The sequence below is a fragment of the Giraffa tippelskirchi genome, chromosome 4 (genome assembly GCF_054371585.1).
Source record: "Giraffa tippelskirchi isolate mGirTip1 chromosome 4, T2T-mGirTip1v1.2.pri, whole genome shotgun sequence".
NCBI lineage: Eukaryota > Metazoa > Chordata > Mammalia > Artiodactyla > Giraffidae > Giraffa > Giraffa tippelskirchi.
In genome coordinates, this window is record NC_137278.1 from 94,324,290 (window position 1) to 94,351,999 (window position 27,710).

A 27,710-nucleotide genomic window follows, 5' to 3' on the forward strand; every position below is an offset into this window, starting at 1 on the left:
TTCTCTACCTCTGTGTCTCTATTCCTGCTCTGAAAATAGGTTCATCTGCCTCATTTTTCTAGATTCCACATATATGCATTAATATACAATATTTGTTTTTCTCTTTCTGACTTTTTTTACTCTGTGTGGGGAATATTACTCAGCCATAAAAAGGAATGAAATTGGGTTATTTGCAATTTCTTTTTAATGGCTGTCTTCCACTCCTTTCTTATCCTACCAAATCCCCCTCCTCTCCCTGTTATTACCTTTGTAGGTAAAACCATTTCACCTGACTCAGCTACTATTCCACGATTTCTAACTATTCCACTATTTCTAATCTTCTGACAAGAGTCTCTCCACTCTCCCTCCTGTTAATCTGAGACTTCCTCCTTCAGAGGAAGGACTTCAGGGCTGTTTCCTGCCTTAGGACAGTGCATTCAGCTGTCTTCTACTGAGTTCATAATTCCTGGGTCAAGAATTAGACATCCAGGGAGCTCCTTGGTGGTCCAGTAGTTAAGAATTCTCCTTCCAACGCAGGGGGTGTGAAGTCAATCCCTGGTTGAGCTAAAAGATCTCATATGCCTCATAGCCAAAAAGTCAAAACGTAAAACAGAAGCAATACTGTAACAAATTCAGGAAGGACTTTAAAAATACTAAAAAAAAAAAAAAAAAAAAAAGGCATCTGAAAAGAGAAAAGGAGTTTAGAGTCTCCCAGGAGATGACAACGGTATAAACACACAATCAGAACACAAGGTACTCTAGTGCTCTAATAGAAAGATGGGGCTTCCCAGGTGGTGCTAGTGGTAAAGAACCCGCCTGCCGGTGCAGGAGATGTAAGTGATATGGGTTGCAAGCTGGATCCCTGGGTTGGGAAGACACCCTGGAGGAGGGCATAGCAACCCACTCCAGTATTCTTGCCTAGAGAATCCCATGGACAGAGGAGCCTGGCAGGCTACAGTCCATAAGGTCTCAAAGAGTGGGACATGACTGAAGTGACTTAGCACACAGCACGCATTGATCTGTCTAAGCCTAACCATCCATACACATAAAGTGGGACAATATCTACCTCCTGGACAGAAGCAAGAGGGAAATGAGGCAGCACAGGTGAAAGTGCCAAAAAACAAAGCAGAGCACAGTACAAATATAAGTGCTGTATATGGTGGTAAGCACATATCCCTAATAGCAGAAAGTGCCCAAGGTGGGTATTTGCAAGTATATCTCATTTAATCCTCAAGACCTACTATGGAGATAGCCTGACCCAGGGGTCACATGGAAGGACTTTTCAGGCAAAAATTTTACAGTATTATTATACTTTTCTTACCAATTTCCACTTCCTTTATTTCATTTTGTGGAGGCGCTTTAATTACAGGAGGCAAAGAAAAGCCCTGCTCCTCTGAAATTAAAGACAAAGACAGAATTTCAATATATGGAGAGCATTGAGTAGTCGTCAATACAAAGCTTGTATTTTCATATTTCTGTCCTATTTTGTAGTGACGTTTCTCAAATTTTTCGATAGTGATCCATGGCAACAAATACACATGTATACACATACACACCCACACACACAAATGAAACAAAAACAGTCAAGCAATACTTTCTGTTACTAGCTATGTTGTTTTTTTGATATTTTCTCTTCTCTTTTTTTATTGTTAAAACAAATACTATGCAAACCAGTAAATAAATTGCATAATGTAGCAACTGCCAGAAAACCTCAATTCTATAGAATAGGCATAACGCTACAGGGATGATTTCCAAAGACCCATGAAGGTGATAAACATGTTAAGTCTACACTTCTGCTCACAACCTTTCACCTGTGTGGCTCGCTGTATCAGAAAGTTCAAATTCCTGTAGTGTTGTTGCCTAAACACGGTAGAAGTATTCCCAGAGGTTTTGTAAATAGAGAGAAGCCTACTTAACCTCAAATATGACTGACTGAGTTAGAAGTTAGTTCTGATGGAGCACGGATGCTTTCCTTGTACCTCTTGATTCTCACTTATTTCAGAATGCTGTGATTAAGGACCTCTGTGGGGTTTGATGTTGAACACTGAGAGATACCAACGCAAATGTGGTCCAGTGGTGCTCATTTTACAGGGGCGGAGCACTGGAAAACTCCAGACAAAACTCTTGTCCACTATTGTTCTGCCCGAAGAAATGTTCCAGGCATATAGGTTTCATCTATACCCATAGATCAAGCTATGTTGAGGAGACCCCAACTCTTTGTAGATCTGTCAGGTTTGATTGTGAAGCCTTTCCCCTGATGAATTTTTATAGAATGTAAAGTGAACTGGAAATAAAAATTAGAATTAAATGACCTACTTAAGGTTGTAGATGATGATGAAAGCTTTGCAAATTAAGATTGAAAACCACGCAATAATATCTATGTATCTCTTTACAAAGTTTCTCATTATACTTCTAATCCAGTTAGTTATATCAGAGAGTAAATAGATCTTGCTCTATTTACAGAAACTGTGACAAGACATTGGGAGAAAGAGAGTTAATCTTGCTCTTTAAATAGTTGAGCTGCTGTTCAAAAAAATGTTAGGTGATTGCATTACCTTTGAAAAATTAAACCATAGAGGAGAGAGCAGATGTGGCTTCGGATTAGTAGTGTAATTTCGCCCCCTCCCCCAAATGTCTAAAACTTGATGGTGTATAATTTAGAAAATCTCCTTGCGTCATATTAGAGGATATGTAAGAAAAGATGAGGCAGGCGGAAGTTCAAGGAGGAGGATAAAATACAGGCAAATCAACAAGAAGGACACAATTTCTCTCACTTGATCTTTTTTCAATATTGCCCTTTGTTACATTTAATAGCTTACCAGTAACTGTGAATGATCTGGTTGCTGTTACAATATATTTGACTCCATATTCGTTGTGCATAAATTTACATGTATAATCACCAGTGTCCTTGTTGGTTGCATCATCAATCAGCAAAAACGACTTGTGTGCCACGTACCTTGGTCCTTGGAGAACTTCACAGTTCTGAAATGAAAGGTTCCAGTCCACTTTTAGTGATTCTTTCACATCTATTTTGATTGTGTATTTTCATCTATTTCCCTGCAAGTTTCTTTTTACCTTAAACCACTCAACAGGCTCTGTCCAATTGTAGCGGTCAATTGTAGGACAAAATATTAGGGAATTTTTTTCTGATCCAGATGTCGTTGAATATATCAGATAATCTGGAATAGTGCAATCTGGTTGTCTTTCAAAAATGGTGACATTCACATATCCAGTCTTATTGGAGGTAGGACTATTAAAATAAATCAAGCAATTTTTAAAAAGTCACTTAGCATTATGCAATAATTTAATCCAACTCTAACTTTTACTTGATATTATTTAACATTATGAAATGACTTAATCCAACTCTTAGTCCAGCAACAATACTGGAGTGGATTGCCGTTTCCTTCTCTAGAGGATCTTTCCAACCCAGGGATCAAACCTGCGTCTCTTGCATCGGCGGGCAGGTTGTTTACCACTGAGCCACCAGGGAAGCCTAATCCAACTCTAATTTTTACTTAATATTAGCATTATGAAATGACTTAATCTGATTCTAACTTTTACGTAATACTAACATTATGAAATAATGCAACTCTAATTTTTCTTCCTAAAACAATTGATATAGAGTAGTTCTTATTTTAAAATAATCATTAAAATCTAGTTTTAATTGCTTTTTTGGTATTTTAAATAAAACGTAATCCCTTGCAGTTGCTGTTCAGTTGCTCAGTCATGTCCAACTCTTTGCAATCCCATGCACTGTAGCCCATCTGGTTCCTCTATCCATGGGATCCTCCAGGCAAGAATACCGGAGCAAGTTGCCATTTCCTTCTCCAGCAGATCTTCCTGGACGAACCCACATCTCCTGTATTGGCAGGCAGATTCTTTACCATTGAGCCATCAGGGAAGCTTAAGACATAACCCCTACTGTAGCCTTAAAAATGACTCCCTCACCATTTTTCTATATACTGTATGTGCTGTAACACCAACACCTGATATAATAATGAAAATAATTAGTGTCTATTAAGAGTTTTCTATGTACCATTTATGGTGGTAACATCACCTCGTTTATGCTCATAACCAGGCTCTGAAGTGGGTTTTGTTATCATATGTGTTTGACAGATGAGGGAACAGAGGTGGAGAAGTAACTTAACAACAACACACAGATAAGTAGTGAGGACCATGGACTCAAAACTAACACCATCTGACCTCAGAGCCCAGGCACCGAGCTAGAGCAACTTGCCTTTTGACAGTTTGTCTCATAGCTTATATTTACCAAACAGGCACACGATCACAACATTTATGACAATGACATGTAGAGTAATCGACTCGGGCTTTCCCCTCAGGTGGAAGGCACAGGTGACCACCCTTTTACATCCATCAGAAGCCTAACCTAGATGTCATGCATCTAGGTCACTGCTTTTTGTACTGGATTGTTGCTATTTGGAACCCAAAGTGAGTGATTGCTCTCAGTTTCTCAGTCACTAGAAAAACTTGGTCTTTTTCTAATTGGGCTACAAATTAAGCCCTGCAGTTATACATCCAAATAGCCTACCGGGGACTTCCCTGGTGGTTCAGTGGTTAAGACTCTGAGTCCACTGCAGGGTTCAATCCCTGTTCAGGGAACTGAAATACTGCATGCTTTGCAGTGCTTCCAAGAAATAGTAACAAATAGTTCACCACCACCTGAACTTCACCATGAGGACATTCCTAGAAGTGCTCTTTTATTCAGATTACTTCATAAATCTGACCGTTCCAGAGAGGTCTAGAAAGGAAAGAGAAGGGGGGCGGCACAGAATATCAGTTGTTAAAGACAGAGGAGCAGGCCTGGATACCATCTGACAATGCAGGTATAAAATCCGGAGTCGCTGACTTTGGCTGGGAGGAACTTGAGACGCTTTCCTGAGGCAACTATCCGATTTCCTCTCTGGGTAGTAATACTTTTGTTGGTTTTTGAGTAATACCAGTCCACAAGGTATGGACATTTGTCTTTTCTGGGACATGTCACAATTAAAGCGTCATTTTCCAGGCCCAAAAATGGTCTGCCTGCAAATTAAAAAATAAAAATAAAAAAACATAAATTTCTTGAAGTGATCATATGAAAAGATTACAATTTTGGTATTCTAAATATCCCCTTCTAAGCTTCCCCAGTGGCTTGGTGGTAAAGAACCTGCCTGCTAATGCAGGAGACTCGGGTTCGATCCCTGGATCAGGAAGACCCCCTGGAGTAGGAAATGGCAACTTGCTCCGATATTCTTGACTGGGATATCTCTTGGACAGAGGAGCCTGGCAGGCTACAATCTATGGGGTTGCAAAGAGTCAGACATGACTTAATAATTAAACAACAGCAAGATTAAATTGAGAAAGCTGTCATACTTTGTGATACTTTGAGAAAGAATAAGTAAATCAGCTAAGCTCTTTTATGAAATATTCTAATGGGTGCACTGGAGAAGGAAATGGCAACCCATTCCAGTATTCTTGCCTGGAAAATTCCATGGACAGAGGAGCCTGACAGGCTACAGTCCGTGGGGTTGCAGAGTTGGACACGACTGAGTGACTAAGAATAGGTACATAAATTAGTGGTTTAACCTGGACCTTGATCCTTCACATTGCTCCAAAGAAAAGCAGCCAATTCCACCTACACAAAGAATGTTATCGAGTCAACAAACGCTGACCATACCTTCTATGTGCAGGCACCATGTTACATTTTGATGTACTTGAATACATTAAATCGAAGTGATGCTGTATTTGTTATAAAAAAGTTAGTCCCCATAAAGGTGACAATGAAGAACTGCTGATGAAGAATAAATCTAGGGACTTCCCTGGTGGCGCAGTGGATAAGAATCCCCCTGCTAATGCAGAGGACACAAGATCGATCCCTGGTCTGGTAATATCCCACATGCCGCAGGGCAACTGAGCTCGTGCCCCACAATGACGAGTAGCCCCTGGTCACCACAACTACGGAAAGCCTCTTTGCAGCAACAAGGAGCCAGAGCAAGCAAAATAAACAATAAATGAATTTAAAAAAAGAGTAACTGTAGAACATAAATGAACTCTCCACATTGCCATTCAGCTAGAGCAATCGGATAGCAAGGCATATGTTCTTGGAATTACTCAATTAAAATTGTTTTAAATCTCAGTTCAAAAGCAATACTTACTAAACTTAGCTGATGTGGAAGGTATGATAGCTGTTAGAATTACCAAGACCCAAAGTCTCATTCTCAGTTCTCAATTGAGAGCAGGTATTGAGAACCAATTCTCAAGATGATTCAGGTGGAGTCTGTGACATCCAATGGCAAAGCTCCCATCTAGGAGATGGATGATATTCCCTAAGACAGATAGTTGCAAAGAACTGTCAGTATCTCTACCCAAAAAATAAATCATGAAAAATCACAAGCAAGCAATTATCCTCCAATTAAAAATAAATTAATTAAAAAACCAATTATTCTCCAATTAAAAATAATTTTTAGAAATCACAAGCAAAATATTTACAGCCATGATTTTGACTTGCTTAATACCCCTGCCCCCTGCAAGGAGGATTCATCCTTAGCAGATCTTTAGTATATGAGCTAACTTCAGACACACATCATTGAATACTGAACCTTGGGGCCATGCAGACTTTATGATGGCCGTGCTGTTTCACTGTCTCATGAATGAAGCTAAATTAAGAGGAAAGAAACTAAGTTTCTATTTTTGAAAAAAAAAAAGAAAATCATAAAATTCAAGTAGACAACACAGTATTATAAACGCTGACATAAAACCACAAACATCCACACAGGCTGGCAACTGGCTGTGCGTTCACATGATCCCCTTCTTCCCCCAAGAACACAGGCAAACTGTCATCCCATATTTCCTAAGGATTATAAGAAAGAGATGGGTAAAATGGTCATCAGATTATTGCCCTTGACACTACACCAAACCCTCAAAAACATGTCTCTCGTCCTGTTTTTCCCCAAGATCCACCAAAGGCTTTCTAAGACAAGTTGAAGATCTATGAAAAACAATTACATTTTTTTCTTTGAACAAAAGGATAACAGCTATATATTTTTTTCTTAAAAAGTCAGAAGGATGGAACCAATAAAGAAACTGACAAATATAGGATGACTGACTACAATAACCCTTAATATATTTCAGGATAGCACATTTCCTCTAAACATGAATTGTTGGTACTTTTCTCCTTACATGTATGGAAACGTTTTTACTACGAACTTTAGTTAAGTAAGGGATGCTTACCCAAAGTGAAGGGCAGAAGAACTTCAAGTCAGTGACTTGAGTCGTGAAGACTTTCTAGTTCTTGTGGCTTCTTCCTACCCACTCCTCACAAGCACAAATTCCCTCTTTTATTTTAAAAGGGAGATAAGAGACATCCTTCCACACACCCCCTCCACCCACCCTAAAATTTCATCTTGAGCCAAAATCCATGACTCTTTCAAAAGTGCTGGCTCACTGTATACCAAGAACTCTTGACCCTGGTATGTAAATATTTAAGGACAACAGTGAATAATCCTTTGGAAGAAGTAATCAGATCTTATCTCATTTTAGCATCAGTTACTCAAGCTAATGCTTGGTGTTTGTGGCTCCGATATTATTACACTTTGAGTTCAAATGAATTGGAAATCCGGGAACTCTATGACTGCCCATCCAGATACTCCTTGATACTTCCTTTGGCAGATTCTAGTGAGGAAGGCTCAGCCAGTTATAGCAGCTTTGGTGCTGAGAGAATTTCAAAAGCAAATGGGGGCAAGAGATGGGAAGCAAACAGACTCTAAGGGATTTTGCAAAAGTACTGTTTAAGGTCCAGAACTAACATAGTCTCATCCAAACATGGATTCCAGATTCTCAGATTCAAGTCCCTACAGGGATCTTAGACGGGAAAGGCAAGTTTTTCTAAGGAGTTCATAGAAAGAGGGAAGTCATAAGACTGCCTTAAGGGGAATGACATGGAAAACCATAACCCTCAACTCTTGGGTTCCATGTCAAACAAATGTTTGCTGCAAATTTGCCTTTAGCTCCACATAACTGGTGTGACTCAGTCATGAGTAAATTTGACTTACTTTCAAAACTCATCACATCCCAGAAGGATTCTGGGACTGATTCCAGACCAGCAAAATAATATACTAATCAAAGCTAAGGCTTCTCTAGAATTCACTGTATGTCACATACGATTCTCAATGACTTACATGTATTAGCACCTTCATTCTCACAACCACCCAGCGAAGCAAGCACTATTATTATTACAGCTGTTTTATAGACAAGGACAGTGAGACACCAAGTGTTAGTTGTTCAGTTGTGTCCGACTCGTTGTAACTTCATGGACTGTAGCCCACCAGGCTTCTCTCTCCATGGTATTATCCAGGCAAGAATACTGGAGTGGGTTGCTGGATAAGGGACTACCCTTATCCAGGGGATCTTTCCAACCCAGGGATCAAACGTGGGTCTCTGGCATTGCAGGCAGATTCTTTACTGTCTGATCCACCAGGGAAGTCCTGAGACACCAAGAGGGTAAGCAAATGATACCAGTTATGTTTTGCTAAGGGATGGAGCCAGAATTTGAACCCAAGCAGGTTGGCCCCAAAGGCTAGATTCCTAACCGCTATATTATTTTGCTGCGATATGATGAAGGTTAAAAGAGGAGGTGTTGCCCAAGAAAAGTTCTAGTGGATTTTTGGAGCCAGTTGACAACACCATCACTCCTTGCCTCCCTGTGGCTGGCAGTGTTTTTGGGACAGGCATCTCCTGCACCAGTATCAGTCATGTGGTCTCAGAGGGAGAGAGGAAAAGTCTTATCACTGCTGGGAGATTCACCACAAGATGCTGACATCACTTCAAGGAATTAGATCTGCTTGCCGCTATTCTTGACTTAGTTGTTAAGATCATATGGATTTTGGCACCGAGAATCTGCTCCACAGAATCAGGAACAGGCAAGCTTGGAACAGCGCCCAGGACACTGTAACCTCTAGGTAACATTTTGACAAACAAAATAATACTACCTTAAACATGCTTACATTTGAATACAAACTTACATTTTGTATCCTAAAACATCTTAAAATTTTTAAATTAAGTTTAGGCATTTATTCATTCAGACTAGGCCATGGTTATCTTGATTTCCTAGTTTTCAATAAGTCTTCAGTTAGAGTTTCAATAGCACACCCATGATATCTTGCAGAAGCATTTAATAAAGTCTAGCTGTTGTGATAAACGGAGAAGGCAATGGCACCCTACTCCAGTACTCTTGCCTGGAAAATCCCATGAAAGGAGGAGCCTGGCGGGCTGCAGTCCATGGGGTCACTGAGTCGGACACGACTGAGCGACTCCACTTTCACTTTTCACTTTCATGCCCTGGAGAAGGAAATGGCAACCCACTCCAGTACTCTTGCCTGGAGAATCCCAGGGACGGGGGAGCCTGGTAGGCTGCCGTCTATGGGGTCGCACAGAGTCGGACACGACTGATGCGACTTAGCAGCATTGTGATAAATAAAGGCTATCACTATAAAATAATTCAATTATTCAACAATTAAGTCCTTGCATTGAAAGTACAATATTGCATAGTACTTATCATCAGCAGCATTAAAATTTTACAGATTAAAATAAAAACCCAAGGATGAGATTGGTTAAATAATTTGACCAAGCTCACACAGTTGCGGCTGGGGTTGAAACCAGACTTGCTGAACCTCAAAAACACGTTTTTTTTCCCCCAATCTCAACTAAAAAGAGAGATTACCGTGGTAAATCTTTCCTTCTTATGATTGAGACAGGGAGATGAAATAAAATAAATAGCCCTAATTTCCTTTAAGCCCCTTCTCTATAGAAAACTAAGCCATTCTGGCCTCTAACCACTATGATACCATCCAGTGTAAAAGTATAGTAGCAAAACTTAGCAAGACAAAACATGAAAGGCAAGAGCTTCCAGTAAATAACTAAATCCAAGATATTGAGCAGCCATAATTCTGCCAAGTTAAGCAGAAATCTTCCAATGCCTGCTGACTGCAAGGGTAGATTATCCTCTTTTAAAGAATTCTCAGAATTACTCTTCATTTTCAGAATTAATCTAAACTAATTTGGCCATAGGGGGCTTCCCAGGGATGCTAGTGGTAAAGAACTTGCCTGCCAATGCAGGAGTCTCGGGTTCTATCCCTAGGTCAAGGAAGATTCCCCTGGAGGAGGGTTTGGCAACCACTCCAATATTCTTGCCTGGAGAATCCCATGGACAGAGGAGCCTGGCGGGCTATGGTCCATAGTGTCACAAAGAGTCGGACACGACTGAAGCGACTTAGCACGAAATTTGACCATATAATTTTTCTGCTAATTACTAAGATGGAGCCTGGACATGGGACAGGGTTTGGAGTGAAAGTCCCTCAGTATGGGACATATACAACCAGGCATACCTCTTTGACATACAGCTGGAGATGTCAAGGCACCAATAAGCTATTTGCTGCTGAATTTCAAGAGACACATGTAGGTTAGAGATCTACATCCAGATGTATATAAATTTGGGATACATGACTGTATAGATGAAATTAAACCCATCAGACTGGAGGAGATCTTCCAGAGTGCAAGCAGATAGACCTTGAAGGTACACAAGAGAAAAGCTGCTCACCTTCCCTGGAAAACTTCCCTGGAGAGAGGTATTCATCTTTCCTTCACAGATCAGTTTGAACCTTTGTGTGTAAATCACTGCAGAAGTATTGAGAATTGTGCTCTTGTTGTTAGTCACTGAGTCGTGTCTGTCTCTTTGAGACCCCATGGACTGTAGCCCGCCAGGCTCCTCTGTCCATGAGTTTCTCCAGGCAAGAATACTGGAGTGGTTTGCCATTTCCTTCTCCCGGGGATCTTCCTGACCCTGGGATTGAACCCGGTTTCCTGCATTGGCAGGTGGATTCTTTACCACTGAGCCACTTGGTAAGCCCCATCTTTCTCCATACTCGCAAAAAACTGGAAAGTGTGGAAGGGCAAGCAGAGAAATGTAGACCCTCATAATCATAGGACAAATATTTTGAAGGATGTAGATGAAGAGTTCTCCTACTGGAAAAGCAGGAATCTGAAAACCAAAGACATCCTCGATGTTTTTGAGCTACTGGTCCATGTATCCAAATATAAAAGGATCAAGCTCCTCACCTACACATCCTGTTCAAGAGCAGAGAGAACTCTCCTTCCTGTTGGGGATTCTGTGATTCAAAGCAGCAGCCACAGTGGGCCACCAGTAGAGCACAGAGGTGAAGATTCCCAAATAGGAAAAGTAAGAAAATAATGATGACGATGAGGGCTGACATTATTAGGCATTTGATGTTAGCTAGGTGGTGGTCTAGTCGCTAAGTCGTGTCTAACTCTTGCGACCCCATGGACTGTAGACTGCCAGGCTCCTCTGTCCATGGGATTTCCTGGGCAAGAATACTGGGATGGGTTGTCATTTCATTCTCCAGGGGATCTTCTTGACCCAGGGATCTAACCTGGCTCTCCTGCACTGCAGGCAGATTCTTTACTGACTGAGCCACCTATGACTTTACGTCCATTTCATCTTTAGACACCACCCTCTGAGCCTGACGTTAGTACTAATATGCTGGCTTTATAAGTCAACAATACAAGAATTAAAGAGATGAGATGAATGGTCTAGAGTCATCCATAAGAGTAAGAGCAGAGTTTAAATGTGGTTCTGTGGGTGTCGGAGCTTTCTCTCACATACTGTACACAGGAATGGGAGGAATGGGATGACAAGGTCCATACTGAGACTTTGGGGACAATGACACATGAATATGTCGTTGAATATGGCACATGAATATGCATACCTCCCTCTTCTCCACACCTGACACACAGTGGGTACACCTTTAGGGACCAGCTCTGCCACATTTGCCCCTGCACACTTTGTTGAGAGCCTTCAGAGAGGAGAGGAATGGAGCCATCAACCAGAGGTGCCCATGCCAGACATGGGTTTGAGTCAGTTATTCCTCCCTACTCACCACTCCCCTCAAACGACGGGCCCCCAGCAGCCCTCCTCCGGAAACACATCACTCTCTTTTTCCATCCTATTTCCTTCTCCCCTTCCACACACCACATTCCCCATCCCCCCACCCCTACCCCTACCCAGGAGCTCCTTTCTTCCCAAGCTTTTTTCCCTTCTCCACCATCTGAGCAGATTCCATTTCTGAATTTCAGCGGATTCCAGCAAGAACAATTCTGGAATATGAGCACTCTGCATGTACTATATACCACAAGACCCCCCCACCCCACCCCGCCAAACCCACCCTCTTGCATTTCTTTTCCAATACAGCAGGCCAATGGCTTCCCATTTGGTGCTAGCAGTAAAGAGCCCACCTGCCAACGCTGGCAATGTAAGAGACGAGGGTTTGATCCCTGGGTCAGGAAGATCCCCTGGAGGAGGGCATAGCAAACCCAATCCAGTATTCTTTCCTGGAGAATCCCATGGACAGAGGAGCCTGGCAGGCTACAGTCCATAAAACATCACAAAGAGTCGGATATGACTGAAGTGACTTAGCACTCACATGAGGCCAAAGTTCCATGTAATACAAACAAGACTTTAAGGGACTTCATCACTCTGTACCTTGGTTTTCCCATTGGTAAGACTACCTTTTTCATAAACAGAAAATCAAGGGCAATGATTATTTTCAACCTAAATTTTTGTGTTCAAATTCCATTCCCTTTGAGATCAAAGCATTTTTGCAAAATGCCCCAAGGAAAGGCACTTACCATCTGGCTGGTGAGCTCTTTCTTCCTCAACTTCCTACCAACAGAGTTTGCTAACTCGAAAGACCAGTTCTCTAACAGCTCTGTGCTACATTCAATAGTCACATTTCTTTTGAAGCCTTCCATTGTCCTTATCAGTTAAGAGACAGGAACCAGGTTGCTGATGAGCTGCTCTGTTAACAAATACTGACTTCAGTTTGCACCATGTGCTCTATTTGAAAGATCTCTGATGAAGCTGCACTTTCAGTTGTAACGGTAGCTCTGCAGAGGGGTCACATTTCCTCTTAGCTCTATTTTACCTTCCTTGTGGGTAACTTTTTCAGCAAAACCTCCTGACTTTATCTAGGTGGCAGGTCACTCAGTGCCCTGACAGTCAGTTGACAGCTGAAACTATGACTCTAAGAACAACAGTGTATGTCTCTGCAGGAGGTTTAACTGTTGATGCCACAATGTCTATGTTTTGAAAACTCCGATACTATTGGATGCCTAAGCGTGACCCAGGTTCTGTGCACAGGGATCTCTGCACATGCTGACCCCTGCACTCCTCAGAGGCTTACTGGATGCTCAGACCTTACTCAGGGCAATAGACAAAATCAAAAGCCTCTGTAACTGGACTCTTTCCGTGAGAATTCCGAATAAACTGACTTTAATCCTCTATGTGATTTTATTATTATATATTTTTTGGCTGTGCTGGGTCTTTACTGCTACTTGGGCATTTCTCTAGTTGCAGTGAGCAGGGGCTGCTCTCATTGCAGTCCTCAGGCTTCTCATCACGGTGGCTTCTCTAGTTGTGGAGCACGGGCTCTAGGACACATGGGCTTCAGTAGTTTCAGCTCCTGGGCTCTAGAGCGCAGGTTCGATATTTGTGGCACAGGAGCTTAGTTGCTCTGGAGAATGTGGCATCTTCCTGGGCCAGGGATCGTACTAGTGTCCCCCTCATCTCAGGGTGGACTCCTAACCACTAGATACCAGGGAAGCCCCAATGTGATTCTTTTTCTTACAGCCCATGGAATTCTCCAGGCCAGAATACTGGAGTGGGTAGCTTTTCCCTTCTCCATTCAAACTGTTGGTGACTTGCAAATGATCAGGATGTACCCTCTGCCAAGGACTCTCTAATACAGTAGAAAGAGCAGGAGCTTTAGATCCAGAGGGTTTTTCTCTCACTGACTGTGTCACTTTGGGCAAATTCCCCAATTTGCCCAAATACACAAGTGGGTATTACTATCAATTGTTGTTTAGTCAGTAACTTGGGTCTCACTCTTTGTGATCCCATGGACTGCAGCCCTCCAGGCTTTCCTGGCCTTCACTATCTCCCAGAGTTTGCTCAAATTCATGTCTATTCAGTCAGTGATGCTATCTAACTATCTTATCCTCTGCAGCTGCCTTCTCTTCCTGCCCTCAATCTTTCCCAACATCAGGGTCTTTTCCAATGAGTTGGCTCTTCACATCAGGTGACCAAAGTATTGGAGCTTCAGCTTCAGCATCAGTCCTTGCAATGAATATTCAGGGCTAATTTCCTTTAGGATTGACTAGTGTCAATAGTAAATGAATAATCTAATATCAGCCATATTAATGAACACTGGTGGCTTTCTGCCCTCCCATATAATTAATTCACCAAAATTTTGCTTAAAAAACTTCAATTTTTTTTCAAGTTTCTTCAAGACCCCAGTTTCACCAAAGGAATCAAATCTTCTTTTCTTCTTCCCTATGATCACCATACATAAAAGATGAAAATCTACTGTAGAATCCAGTTATTTACTGCACAATCTTTATATGGAGCCCACTTTTTAAAGAATTTTTATTGGAGTATAGTTGCTTTATAATCTCGCATTAGTTTCTACTGTATAACAAAGTGAATCAGCTATACCTATACATACATCATTCTTTTTTGGATTTCCTTCCCATTTAGGTCACTACAGAGCACTGAGCAGAGTTCCCTGGGCTATACAGTAAATTCCCATGAGTTACCTATTTTATACATAGCATCAGTAGTGTATTTATGTCAATCCTGATCTCCCAATTCATCCCACCCTCCATTCCCCCCTTGGTGTCCATGCATTTGTTCTCTATGACTGCGTCATACAGAGTGAAGGAAGTCAGAAAGACAAAAACAAATATAGCATATTAATGTATGTATATATATATGGAGTTTAGAAAAATGGCACAGAGAAATCTACTTTTACACAGAGTCATTTATCACTTCTTCTTCACAGCTAGAGATTTAGAGAAAATGCACTTAAGCAAGAAACCAAGCAGTATTTATTGATGTACCCAGCATTGTGTGGGGCATTGAGAGATTTGAGGTCAGGATGAAACTCATTCCTGACCTCAAGAAACTTAATCTTTACCCAAAAAAGGAGGATGAGGGGAAGGTGCATGCATGCATGCTAAGTCACTTCAATCATGTCCAACTCTTTGCGACCCCATGGACTATAGCCTGCCAGGCTCCTCTGTCCGTGGGATTCTCCAGTCAAGAATACTGGAGTGGGTTGCCATGCCCTTCTCCAGGGGATCTTCCTGACCCAGGGATTGAACCTGAGTCTCTTATGTTTCCGGAATTGGCAGGCAGTTTCTTTACCTCTAGCACCATCTGAGGGGAAGGTAGCATTTTACAAACCTGAAAAAATTTGAGTTTAAATTAAAAATTTGCAACAGTCTGGATGTTTTTAAAAATTAGAGCAGGGTATAGACAGAGGAGCCTGGCGGGCTACAGTCCATGGGGTCTCAAAGAGTCAGACACGACTGAATGACTAAGTACAGTGCAGTACACTGAGAAGCTATGACATGGTCTTTGTTCAAGAGTGGAATTTAAAAAAACCTTTCTGGCATAGTGAAGTTATGGTTTACCCTAAATCTAGATCTCTTGATATCCCTTATCATCATGTGGATGTTAAGATAGCAGAACAGATCTAGAAACAGTGGTCAACTCTGCTGTGGAATGTCTTTCAAAGAACTTCTCAGCACTGGCACTGACATACTTGACTGCTATCAGGATGATTAATGGCATCTTCAATGTTTCCATTACCAGCTCAAGACATTTTGTGAAGTTCAGGGAGGCCAACATCTATCAAGGTCCATCAGGTTTTGTAATAAAGAAGGAAACGTTTGATGAAAGATAGAGGGGCCTCAGCAGCTGTGAGTAGCTTCAGGAGGTTTCTTTTTCTCTCTGTATCTGCAAGGTCTCTGCAGAATGTAGAATCTAGAGACACTTGCTGATGTACCCAACTGGCAGGGAGAGAGTGGGTGAGCCTGGGAAGGGCCACAGACTGTTCCCTTGAGGATCTCACCCCTAGACCTGAAGACCTGACTTGGCACCTCAAGCCACAGCCTCTAAAAATGACTGCATCCCCTGGAGGTGAGTCTCCTAAACAAAACTGCCCCAGAACTGATGGAAGGCTATGCTTCTCTAAGGGGGCACAAGACATCTGTGATGATTCACCATTCAATGACGTGAAAGGAAATTGGCCAAGCTTTTTCATTTGAAATGAGAACTGACTGGTGCGGCTGGAAGAGCCAAAAAGTGTTTTTTTTGTGTGTGTGTGTGTGTGCGTGTGCACACATGTGCAAGAGCTTATTTATGTTTGCATGTGGATTTTGTCCACATGGACACGACATCTTAGCTCCTTACCCAAACCAAAAGGAGCTTTTAAATGTCAAAAATCAGAGCTTCCCTGGTGGCTCAGTGGTAAAGGATCTGTCTGACATTGCAGGAGACAAGGGTTCAATCCCTGGTCTGGGAAGATCCCGTGGGCCACAGAGCAACGAAACCTGTGTGCCACAACTATGGAGCCTGTGCTCTAGAGCCGGGAAACCACGGCTACTGAGCCCATGTGCTGCAACTACTGACGTCCACACGACTGAATGACTTAGCACGCATGCACATACACCAACTGGAAGAAAAATTTGATCTGAAAAATCACGTTTTTTTACATTCTCTCTTTCTCACCCTCTCCCTCTCTCTGTCTCTCCCCACGTCTCTCTCCCCTCTCCCTCCAACACACAAACAGACACACATATACTCATATATATATTTTTTTAATAAATTTATTTATTTTAGTTGGGGGCTAATTACTTTACAATATTGTAATAGTTTTTGCCATACATTGACATGGATCAGCCATGAGTTTACATGTGTTCCCCTTCCTGGACCCCCCACCCACCTCCCTCCCCATCCCATCCCTCTGGGTCATCCCATTGCCCCGGCCCTGAGCCTTTGTCTCATGCATCGAACATGGAATGGTGTTCTGTTTCACATATGATAATATACATGTTTCAATGCTATTCTCCCAGAACGTCCCACCCTCACCTTCTCCCTCAGAGTCCATAAAATTGTTCTATGCATCTGTGTCTCTTATTCTGTCTCACATACAGGGTTATCGTTACCATCTTTCAAATTCCATATATATGCATTAGTATACTGTATTGTTGTTTTTCTTTCTGGCTTACTTCACTCTGTATAATGGATTGGAAGAATTAATATAGTGAAAATGAGTATACTACCCAAAGCAATCTATAGATTCAATGCAATCCCTATCAAGCTACCAATGGTATTTTTCACAGAACTAGAACAAATCATCTCACAATTTGTATGGAAATATAAGAAACCTCGAATAGCCAAAGCAATCTTGAGGAAGAAGAATGGAACTGGAGGAATCAACCTGCCTGATTTCAGGCTCTACTACAAAGCCACAGTCATCAAGACAGTATGGTACTGGCACAAAGATAGAAATATAGATCAATGGAACAAAATAGAAAGCCCAGAGATAAACCCATGCACCTATGGACACCTTATCTTCGACAAAGGAGGCAAGAATATACAATGGAGAAAAGACAATCTCTTTAATAAGTGGTGCTGGGAAAACTGGTCAACCACTTGTAAAAGAATACTCATATATTCATATTCTTCTTCTCCAAAAAAATAAACAACAGCCAAAGAATTGAAAATGTTTACTCAATGGCTTTTATCAAAGATGTTTATCTCCCTCCACATTTTAACAAGGTTCAGTGTTTATGTGTCCCCTGCCAGACTTGAGACGTTTAAACTAAAGGATGAGCAGCTGAGTAGCTATAAATTGTGAGGTACCAATAAAAAAATACCTTAAGTCAGTGTGACAGCCGGGCTTCAGGAGGGCCCCCAGGGACCCCTTCCTCTTGTTGTTCACACCCTTGCAGAGTCCTCTCTCACACTGTCAGTGTGACCAATAAAACATGGGGTAAGCCATCACATGCCACCTCCAAGATCAGGTTATGAAGAGCATGTGGCTGCCATCTTGGTTGTCTCTCTGGAGTCACTGTGTCTCAGAGAAGCCACATGTGGAGCCTCCCCAGGAGTGTTCACATGGAGAGGAACCAGAGCTTCTTGCCAATGACCCACATGAGTGACCCTGGAGGAAGGTCTTCTAGTTGCAGGAAATCTTCTGGCCAACAGGTTGACCACTACTTTATGGAAGACTGTGAAGTAGAACCACCCAGCTAAGTCACTCTCGGATCCCTATCCTGCAAAGGTACTTGGGACAAGAAATATGTGTTGTTTAGGCTACCCAATTTTAGAGTCATTTGTTATACAGAAATAGGTAACTTACAGTGAACAATAACGTGTCAATCACTATTTTCCTTGTGAATCTATCAACAAGGAGGTAGAATGAAATGACTAGTATGAAATGACTTTCATTTAAAAATTCAATTTCTCCTGAGTGAAGTCAGAGAAGGTGAAATATCGTATGGCATCCCTAATATGTGGACTCTGAAAAGAAATGATACAAATGAAGTTATTTACGAAATAGAAAAAGACTCACAGACTTAGAGAACATTCTTACAGTTGCTAGTGGGGAAGGGTAGGGGGAAGGGATTGTTAGTTTGGGATGGACATGTACACCTGCTGTATCTAAGATGGATAATCAACAAGGGCCTACTGTACAGCACAGGGAACTCTGCTCAGTGTCATGGGGCAGCCTGGAGGGGAGGGGAGTTTGGGGTCGAATGGATACATGTATACATATGGCTGAGTTCCTTTGCTGTCCACCTGAAACTATCACAACATTTTTAATCGGTTATACCCCCAGTACAAAATAAAAAGTTTAAAACAAAAATTTCAACTTCTAGTCCTATTTAAGAGGCCTTCTGTGATCTGTGTTGTAGAGAAGTTGCTGTCTTGTATCTCTTTGGAGTTTCTTTATCAGAGGCAACTTCCTACCTTAGAGATCGTTCTACTCTTCTTAAAAGCACTCCTTCCCCTCATCTAATCAGATAAAGTTTCTTCTGTTCTATGTGCTCATTCTATATATTCACCAGATCATTGACTGGGTATCAGAAGTAAACTAATCTGTTTTATCACAGACATCCTGCCCCTGAAATACTGGTCAGTAGGGGCATCTCAGAGGACTCATGGGGATGGGTCTCTGTGGACAGAGAGCTGACCCACATGTGAGTAGCCGGAGCACAGCATATGGACAGCAGACATCAGGACAGCAGGACAGCCAAGGGTTCGGGAGGGCGGAGGGCAGAAGGCAGGAGCTGGGTCTGGGTCTCTGGCAGAGGTTGCGTGACTTTGAGCAGGCAATCTTTGTCTTGATCTGAAATGTTCTCACCCTGATGTGATGTCTCCTGTAGCAGCCTCTGCCCCTCAGAATCTCATGCAAATGCTTTAGTTTCTCACACAGTGAGAGTGTGAGAGGAAAATCTGATGTGTAGGTTTGTTGTTGTTTAGTTGCTCAGTCATGTCCAACTCTCTGCAACCTCATGAACTGTAGCCCACCCAGCTCCTCTGTCCATGGGATTTCCTGGGCAAGAATACTGGAGTGGGTTGCCATGTCCTTCTCCAGTGAATCTTCCCAACCCAGGAATTAAACCTGCGTCTGCTGCACTGGGAGGCTGATTCTTTACCACTGAGCCACCTGGGAAGCCCGATGCCAGGTTAAGGTCTTAATCCCTCCCTTTGTGCGGGCCTTTCTTCTCTGCAGTCTCGGTTACAACGCCTGCCTTGTAACTCCATAAGAACATGAGAAGAAAAGCCCAACTGCGGGTCCTGTTCTCATCCATTCCTCCTGTTTAAATAAATGTCAACATTTTCTTCATGGCCCTACATCTTCTAAAACCTAAATATCTAGAAGCTTCTATCTGGGGTTGGTGAAAATTTAAACGTGGTCATCATTTGCTGATATTCTCCAAACCTGTAAATATTCATTCTCAGATTATCTTCTGAGATCAAGTCCAGATATTTTGAGGAAATATTCCAAAAAAATTTAGACTCAGGAAGGAAAGAGGATTGTGGAGGGGAAAAAAAAAAAAAGCTAATTTCACAGAAACCATACAGACATACATTTCCAGGAAGTCACTTTAATCATCCACTTTAAAGCGTTTCTCTTCAATGTCCTGTCCAATTCTCCTGAAACCAACTTCTGTAATTGAGGACGTATTTTAAAAAAGAATCTGTAAATATACTTGTGTAATACAAGCAATAGTTAGGTAACAGGCACTGCATTTTTGTCTGAAGCACAAACAACAGAGTATTGAGACACCAGACTAATTTTAAAATCATGTATTTCAGACTATAATGAGCAATGCTCAGTGAAGAAATTTTGAATACATCTGAGTATTATCCCTAATAGAGATAATCATTTTAATCATGCTCACATATTTCCTGTCAGCCCTATACCTAAGAATCTGTATGTGAATATAATTATGCAAGATATATATGTTCTATGTGCTAAGTTGCTTCAGTCATGTCAGACTCTTTGTGACCCTATGGACTGAAGCCCACTAGACTCCTCTAGGTTTTAAATAAATGATGTTAAGACCATTTTAGATTTGCTTAAGCATTATAAATGTTTTAATATCAACATTGTCAAATATATTACAAGCAAGAGAAAAATCCAGTTTAATTGATGAAAAAAAATTAAATTCCAGATGCATCAGAGATTAAAACAGTAAAAAAAAATTAAAGCTATAAACATAGAATAAAATATTTAATTGATTATGAGGTGGGAGTAATATTGGTTTTCTGAGCATAATAGCAAATACAGAAACCATAACAACAACATAGGCCAAATCAATTTCATTACCTCTGAACATATTATAAACAGACAGCAAGCAAAAGCCTGGGAAAATATTTGAAAATTTATGTATAGCTTATATATGTAGCATATGTACATATATAACATTTAAATATATACATTCTACATAAGTATATGTTATAAATCACTAACAGGAAAGATAATTTAATTTTTTAACTGTTCAAAAAAGTAGGTATAGAAGTTTCAGGAAGCTTCACTAGACGTTTTCAATAAATAAAATGCATCAGAAGTAATTAAGAAATTTAAATCAAATACCATTTTCACTTATCAAATTTGTAAAAGCTTTACAATATTATAATATCTAATACTGACAAAAAGAATGTGGAGATGGTGGATGTATAAACTGATACAAACTTTTTAGAGGATAATTTGGAAACATATCAAAATACTCTTTATCTTGGTAGTTTGTGTTCTGTTAATATATTTTTAAAAAGTCACGGAAGTTTAAAAATATTTAGCTTCTCATTGGCAATGTTGGGGACAATAGCAAGAAAAAAAAACCTGAATATACAAATCATAAAGAGAAAAAAAATTATCGTGTATTAACACATATATATGGAATCTAGAAAAATGGTACAGATGAACCTATTTGCAGGGAAGGAATAGAGATGCAGATGTAGAGAACGAACTTATGAACACAATGAGGGGAAGGAGAGGGTAGGACGACTTGAGAGAGTAGGGTTGACTTATACACACTATCATGTGTAAAACAGATAGCTAGTGGGAAGCTGCTGTATAGCACCGGGAGCTCAGCCTGGTGCTCTGTGACAACCTAGAGGGGTGGGATGGGGGTGTGGAAGGGAGGCTCAAGAGGGAGGGGATATATGTACATTTATGCTGATTTATGTTGTTGTATGGCAGAATCCAACACAACATTGTAAAGCAATTATTCTCCAATTAAAAAAAAAAGAAACAGCCAAAAATAAAAGTCAAGGATATAGCCTTAGGCCAAAGATATCCAAAAAAAAGTAAAAGGTGATTCAGGAACAAATACTCTAAAGCAAAAGCTGAACTTCTATCTCTGTTTACATCAGGAGTGCTCCTATTTCCTGATTTCACATACACATACACAGACACACACACACACACAGACACACACACATTTTTAAGACATTCTCAACAAGGAGGGTGTTGGCAAGGTTCTGCATTTTGACCTTGAGATATGTAAGATGCCAAGAAGAACATGCCTCCAAATAAATGCCAGAGGTTACTCAACTCTTCTAGTAATCCGAGGCAAATTACAACTAACCTAATTCAGACAAAGAATCTCCTTATTTTGAGGGCGTGATAAAAATTGTGACATAATGTATGGGTCAGTAATAACAATGTGGTCTATCATTTCTCATGGCAAATTCTCCCTCCAGTAACTTCTGTAATCAAGCATAACCATTTCTACATTCTGTTCTCCAGTTTTGTCATGTACTTTAACTTTATTGCCAGTGGTTATGACACTTCCATTCCTGGTTGTCCAAGACCACTTTAGCCAAGACCAGGGATGGACATAAATCCTAGTTACTCAATCAGTGCTAAGGTGACCCTTGAGACAATGTGTAAATAGGACAGTTATTTCCCATACAGCTTCTAGCCATTTACTAGAGAAACTTTTATTATGTATGTTCTGTATTCCAAGTCGTATATTAGATATTAAAGAATAAGATGGAATTCAACTCTGAATATTCACTGGAAGGACTAATGCTGAAGCTGAAACTCCAATACTTTGGCTGCCTGATACGAAGAGCCAACTCATTGGAAAAGACCCTGATGCTGGGAAAGATTGAGGCCAGGAGGAGAAGGCGGTGACAGAGGATGAGATGGTTGGATGGCATTACTGACTTAAAGGACATGAGTTTGAGCAAACTCCAGGAGATAATGCAGGAAAAGGAAGCCTAGCGTGTTGCAGTTCATGGGGCTGCAAAGAGTCAGAAACAGCTTAGCGACTGAACAATGACAACAACAACTAACCTAATTCAGACAAAGAATCTCCTTATTTTGAAGCCTCGATAAAAAGAAATTATGATATAATGTATGAATCAGTAGTAACTCAGATGGTAAAGAATCTGCCTGCAATGTGGGAGACTTGGGTTTGATCCCTGGGTCAGGAAGATCCCCTGGAGAAGGGAATGGCAACCCATTCCAGTATTCTTGCCTGGAGAACCCCATGGACAGAGGAGCCTGGTGGGGTACAGTCCACTGGGTCACAAAGAGTAAGAAAAACGTAACCTGGTAAGCAAAATATTTTTCTGAGTTCTGTGAGCGGCTCTAGCAAATTAATCAACCCCAAGGAGGGAGTGATTAGGACCTCTCGTCTCTCGTCAGTTGGTCAGAAGCACAGGTGGTGATAACCTGTCATTAGCAGTGGGTGTGTATGTGGAGGGGTGGTGTCTGGGAACTGAGACCTCAAACTGTGGAATTTGATGTCATCTCCAGGTTATGTGTGTGTGTGCATGCATGGTTGCTTCAGTGGTGTCTGACTCTTTGCAGCCCCATGGACTGTAGCCCACCAGGCTCCTCTGTCCCTGGGATTATCCTGACAAGAATACTAGAGTGGATTGACATGCCCTCCTTCCAAAGGATCTTCCCGACCCAGGGATCGAACCTACATTTCCTGCATTGTTAGATGGATTCTTTATCACTGAGCCACCTGGGAAGCTTATTTATTTGGCTAGGTTATACCAAATAGATACATCAAAAATTGCATCTCCTACATTGCAGGTGGATTCTTTACTGTCTGAGCCACCTGGAAAGCCCCATCTCCAGTTTATACAGTGTCAGAATTGAGTAGGACCCCCAGCCACTAAGCCTTGCTTGCTGGCGTCGGAAACAGTCTGCCCCCACTCCCCCCCAAAACACACACTTACTGGAATTGGGTGCCAAATCCCAATTGGTCTCAGGACACTGTACTATCACACTGGTAAAGATCAGAAAAACTTTTAATGTTCAGCTTCTGAGTCAAAGAGTTCACTTTCCAGGTTGGTTGGAGAACCTGACAAGAAAGAAGTCCTCATCTCCTTCACCAAGTCCCCATTAACCTGGCAACTTGAGCTAAGAGAGTGTCTGAGTTTCTCAGCGCCACTCCTCTCACAGCTGAGGCTGAAAGGTCAACTGTGAAAATGAAACAGGAGGTTTTTGAACACTGTTTGGCGCAACCTGCCAAAAACCCAATATTGCACTTTTAGAAACTCAGCTGAAATGCCATCAGATAACCTTCTTAGTAACAGTCAGTTAGCTCAAAGTTCTCAGTAGGAGTCAACGTCAAGAAAACTGAACACAGATCTCAGACAAAAGATAATGTAGAGGATGTCTACACCTGAGTCCCTCATTTTACAGTGAAGCCTGGTCATGTGATGGGATGTGTACAATACCAGTTGACGTGTGACAAATTCAAGGACAGACTCAATGGCGCTGCTGAGCCATAGCTCTTCACTCAAAGAAGGTGATGATTGTCTCAACCTTCCTTTTCTCCTGAGGACCACTGCTCCAACAGGAACCTTCATACTGTCTAATCTGCAGGAAGTCACCCAAATTTTGTCACAAGTGCCCCATCTATAAAAAAGGGATAGTACCAAGTTGTTGGCATCCAAGGTGGCTCAGCGGTACAGAATCAGCCTGCAATGTAGAAGACACGAGTTTGATCCCTGGCTCGGGAAGATCAGGATAGATGGATGGACAGAGCAAGAGCTTGTTGCTGTATATATATATATATATATATTTAGCAAAAAAAAAAATGTTATGAAATGTGTCTTCAGGGACTTCCCTGGTGGTCCAGTGGTTAAGAATCTGCCTTCCAATGAAGGGGATATGGGTTTGAGCCCTGGTTGGGGAACTAAAATCCCACAAGCTGCAGGGCAACTAAGCCTAATCTCTGAATTTAGAGAGATGCCCTAGTGCTACAAGGAAGACCCAGCTGAGTCAAAACAAAAAATAAATAATTTTTTTAAAGTGCCTTCAAAAAAAATTAAAAAGGACATTTAGTAGTAAAAGAAAAAGAAAGAAAGGGGTACCAGGGTTCTAGGCTAACCTCCATGTGACAAGCATCTATACCACAAGATCAGTGGAAACAGTGTATATTCTCCTCTAGGTGGGCTGCAACGTGGAATCAGCAGGGAGCCAGGTCGAATCCTGAGGATGCAGACCACCCCCAGAGAATGATGGAGCAGTGCATTGGAAGGATCTGAGGATTCTGAATGGCTTCCGGAAGTCCGTCCACCCACCATGCCCAGTGAGCACATCTTGCCACCCATGCACTGCTGCGTGAGAGAGGAATAAATGGATGTCTTGTCTAAGCTAGTCTATGCTTGGCCTCTTTTCCTCCACTCTGACTAATGCCGAAGACCTCCTGTATGCTGCTGTTGCTGCTGCTAAGTCGCTTCAGTCGTGTCCGACTCTGTGCGACCCATAGACAGCAGCCCACCAGGCTCCACCATCCCTGGGATTCTCCAGGCAAGAACACTGGAGTGGATTGCCATTTCCTTCTCCAATGCATGAAAGTGAAAAGTGAAAGTGAAGTCGCTCAGCCGTGTCCGACTCTCAGCGACTCAATGGACTGCACCCTACCAGGCTCCTCCATCCATGGGATTCTCCAGGCTAGAGTACTGGAATGGGGTGCCATTGCCTTCTCCGGACCTCCTGTATACAGAGTGACTAAGCAGTGTTGAGGATGGCTAACAGTATCAAGTGTAGCCTGCCAGAGAATGCTTATAAGTTCAAGTCTCACTCTCTCTGCCTAGATGACAAAAACTGCCATGGTAGCTTACAATCAAAGTATGTTTTCCCAATAGTAATGTTCCTTCTCAGCATGAAACCAGACCTCTGCTGGTTCCAGTGTTCACCTCTTCATGCACTATTTCACTGGAAGAAGTGACCTAAACCTACGTATTTTTATACACAGAATATATTGTCTTGAGTTACAGTTTGCATAAATTCATACACCTTAAGTGCCCAGTACTATGATTTTTGATAAACATAAACCTGTATGGCAGATGCCTTGACCGAGATATAGAACATTTCCACTACCCCTGAGAGCTCCTCTGTACTCACCTGAATGTTATAGCTCACTGAATAACAAATTACCACCGAAACTTAGCAATTTAAAACAACAAGATTCTGTCTTACTTTTTCACGTGATTCCTGAGGGTCAGGAATCCGAAGTGGCTCAGCAGAGTGTCTTTGGCTCACGGTCTCTCAGAGGAGGAGAGGGTGGTTTGCCTGTTCATTTTCTTAACGCTATCCTCTGATGAGCAAAAGTTTTGAATTATTTAAACTGTATTGAGGTGTAATTTAATTCAACAAAATTCACTCATTTAAAGTGTATAATTAAATGATTTTTAATAAAGTTTACAAGTTGTACAGCTATCATCCTAATTCAGATTTAGAACATTTCCATCATCGCAACAAGATTGTTCAGGCCCATCTAGAGTTCATTTCCCCCATTTCCAAGCCTACCCTAGGCAACTACATCTGGGGCAGGGGTTGAAATCCACCCCTGTGGATTCACCCACTATGGATATTTCGTATCAATGGAAGCATACAACATATGGTCTGTGTGTCTGACTCCTTTCACTTGGCATGTTTCTGAGGTTCTTCCTGTATTTCTATGTATCTATAGTTCATTTCTTTTTATTGCCAAATAGTATTCCATTGCGTGGATAGACCAAATTTTGTTTATCCTCTCACGAGTTGACGGACATTTGAGTTGTTTCTGCTATGGGCTATTATAAATAATGCTGATATAAAATTCATGTGCAGAAGTTTTAAATTTTGGTGAAATCTAATACATTCTTTTTAAGTTAGTACTTTCTGGGTCGACTCAGAAAATCTTTGCCCAACCCAAGGTTTTGAAGTGAATTTTTCCTATTTTTTTTTATAGAAGTATTGTGTTTTTAGTTTTTACATAGAATCCACCTTAAACTAAAAAGTTTAAACTAAAATGTAAAACCTGACTCTAGGTTGACTTCAGCTCTTTTTATTCCCATTTCTTTCAGGAGTCTTTTTCTCAATGAAGTACTCTGGTGCTAAGTCGAAACCATATCAGTGTGAATTTATTTCTGGATTTTCTATTTTACCATTCATTTGTCTGTCTTTATTCTGACAATATATAGTCTTGATTACCATAGCTGTATAGTAAGTATAAAATCAGGTAGTATAAGTCTTCTAACTTTTTCTTCTCCGAAACTATTCTGACTCTTCTAGGTTCTTTACATGTTCACATAAATTATAAAATCAGCTTGCTAATTTCTGGAAAATTAGTCTTAGGAATTTTGACTGAAATTACACTGAATTAGTAGGTCAATTTGAAGGGAATTTAAATCTTAGAATTATTTAAATTTCCAATCCATTAACATATTGCATATCTTCATGTATTCATACCTACTCAAATTTTTCTCAGCAACATTTTGTAGTTAGAAGTGTAGAGGTTTTATGCATATTGTAAATAATATTTTTAAATTTTATTTTCTAATTGTTCACTACCAGTGTATAGAAAAACAATGATTTCTATACATTGATCTTTTATCTTATGATTTTGTAAATTCACTTATCAGCCCTAGAAACTTTTGTGTTTTAGACTCCTTTGAGTGTGTTTTTTGCATACACACTCAATTTCTTTAGAAAATAGAGGCAGTGTTAATTTTTCTTTCCAATATTTATTATCTATTGTCTTCATACACTCACTAGGGCTCCTAGGATAATATCACATAGAAATAGAAAGGGCAGACATCTTGATTTTCTTGACCTTAAAAATATATACATTCAGCTTTTTACTTTTAAGTATAAAGTTTTAATTTAATTAGTTCTTTTCCTATCTTCTTAATGTAGATGTTTAGACCACTGATTTCAATCCTTTTTTCCTCTCTAATATAATCCACCAGTGCTATAAACCAGAACTATGTATTTCCCTGTAAGCACTGCTTCTATTTTGTCATACAAATATATGCATATAAATGGGCATACACACACACTCCATTCCCA

General features: G+C 40.9%; 1 protein-coding gene across 7 annotated transcripts in view; it reads right to left on the reverse strand.

Annotated features, from left to right (window-relative positions):
- Positions 1 to 27,710, reverse strand: part of IL1RL1 (interleukin 1 receptor like 1) — a 50,099-nt gene that overhangs the window by 17,854 nt on the left and 4,535 nt on the right. For 2 of the 7 annotated variants that reach the window (XM_081591466.1, XM_081591465.1), the window contains 6 exons: positions 25,857 to 25,974; positions 6,132 to 6,302; positions 4,809 to 5,019; positions 3,055 to 3,229; positions 2,799 to 2,961; positions 1,301 to 1,372 (listed from right to left, as the gene is read on the reverse strand). In XM_081591466.1, coding sequence (XP_081447592.1) covers positions 1,301 to 1,372; positions 2,799 to 2,961; positions 3,055 to 3,229; positions 4,809 to 5,019; positions 6,132 to 6,192 — 682 coding nt within the window. In that variant the 5' untranslated portion in view covers positions 6,193 to 6,302; positions 25,857 to 25,974. Of the gene's footprint in view, positions 1 to 1,300; positions 1,373 to 2,798; positions 2,962 to 3,054; positions 3,230 to 4,808; positions 5,020 to 6,127; positions 6,303 to 12,675; positions 12,760 to 25,856; positions 25,975 to 27,710 lie in introns of those variants that run through there. The other 5 variants (XM_081591464.1, XM_081591461.1, XM_081591467.1 and 2 more) reach the window with 3 other exon arrangements.